This window comes from Austrofundulus limnaeus, unplaced genomic scaffold (assembly GCF_001266775.1).
Source record: "Austrofundulus limnaeus strain Quisiro unplaced genomic scaffold, Austrofundulus_limnaeus-1.0 Scaffold551, whole genome shotgun sequence".
Taxonomy (NCBI): domain Eukaryota; kingdom Metazoa; phylum Chordata; class Actinopteri; order Cyprinodontiformes; family Rivulidae; genus Austrofundulus; species Austrofundulus limnaeus.
The window spans coordinates 89,130-90,563 of record NW_013952953.1 but is presented as its reverse complement, the minus strand read 5'-3'; the positions used below and the strand labels follow the sequence as shown (position 1 = coordinate 90,563).

Genomic DNA, 1,434 nt, shown 5'->3' with positions numbered 1-1,434 from the left:
GTCGGAGGAGTCTTCGGTTTTGGACGTCCTTCGTCGCGGCGCTGTGACGTATGCAGCTGACGAATTCGACCTTCGGAGGACCCGTCCTGTTGTTTTGGACTCAGCCATAGGTACTGGGGAACATAGGTACTGAAGTACATGGGTACTAAAGAACATAGGTACTGAGGAACATATGTACTGGGTAACATAGGTACTGAAGAACATAAGAATGGACATCAGTATGTTTTAGTGAATGTGTTGTTTCATGTGTTTGAAAAAGGATGACACAAACATGAACAGGTGTAGCTGGTTATAACCCAGCCTGTACAAAGACTTGTTCCTCTTTCTCCAGACTGTGTGCTCCATGACTGATGTCACGCTGACAAAATACTGACAACTTTTAGACAGAGTATTATCCCCTTAGGTTTACATGGCATAGCTCCGACTAAATGTGCTGCAAGCAAAGTATAACAGTTAAAGTCATTATAAACTTGAGCAATATCCTATTAAACATGTTTTAGTAATTAGAGGTTAAGCTGACATTTAGCCCTGCGGTGCCATTTATTACTTAAAACAAGATGGAGGAGATGAATAGATGAAAGAACACAATATGTGTCGGGACATAGAAAATTCAAATAAAGTTGTTTTTCCTGGTTCCTCCCATGCTGTTAAAACTGTCACTGGCTTTAATTACAGATCAGTCATCTTCAGCTGAACCTGCTGGGCCTCTTCCTCCACATCTGCCTCTCACTAATCTTTCATTAATTATTTATTGATTGGATTTCATTGTCTTTTAATTTCCTCTCCTCCTTCACATCACTGCTGGTTCTTGTCTTTTCTGTTTTCTGATGACTTGGATTTATCTGTTCTTTATAACCTTCTATGATAATGTTCAGTTTTTTTAAGAATCGAAGTGCATTTATGACACACTTAAAAAATAAACATCTGTCAAGTAAAAGTGTAAACCAATTTGTTTTTGAGGCGGCATGATGAAACATAGAGAGCCTGAGGGTAAATTACTCAAAGAGAATTTAGTTTTTTCTGATGTAGACTCTATGTGTTTACGTGTGTGTGTGTTTACATGTGTGTGTGTGTGTGTGTGTGTTTACATGTGTGTGTGTGTGCAGGTTCTTGGTGACCGCTGGGCAGCTATTTGCAGATGGACAGAAGAACGATGGATTCTTCTTCAGGAGGTTCTTTTGAAATGGCAGCACTTCACCAATGAACAGGTGTGAAGCTACAAGGGCTTAGCTGCATGTGATTCATTTAAACCTAGTGATGATCACGGCCAACCAAAAAGTTAGTTTTGCTAACTTATAATTTGTTGACTAAAATACAGATTCACCAACGTTAAAGTAGTGAAAGCTAACACTAACAGCTAACCACTAAGATGACTGTCTAAAGGGCTCGACACACGGGAGGCGACGTCGCTCGCTCTCCATTCATTTCCTATGG

General features: G+C 40.0%; 1 protein-coding gene across 1 annotated transcript in view; it reads left to right on the top strand.

The window, feature by feature from the left end:
- Positions 1 to 1,434, top strand: part of LOC106530716 (dystrophin) — a gene marked incomplete at its 3' end in the record, with an annotated part of 355,898 nt that overhangs the window by 274,642 nt on the left and 79,822 nt on the right. The window contains 1 exon segment of the mRNA XM_014026406.1: positions 1,107 to 1,208. Coding sequence (XP_013881860.1) covers positions 1,107 to 1,208 — 102 coding nt within the window.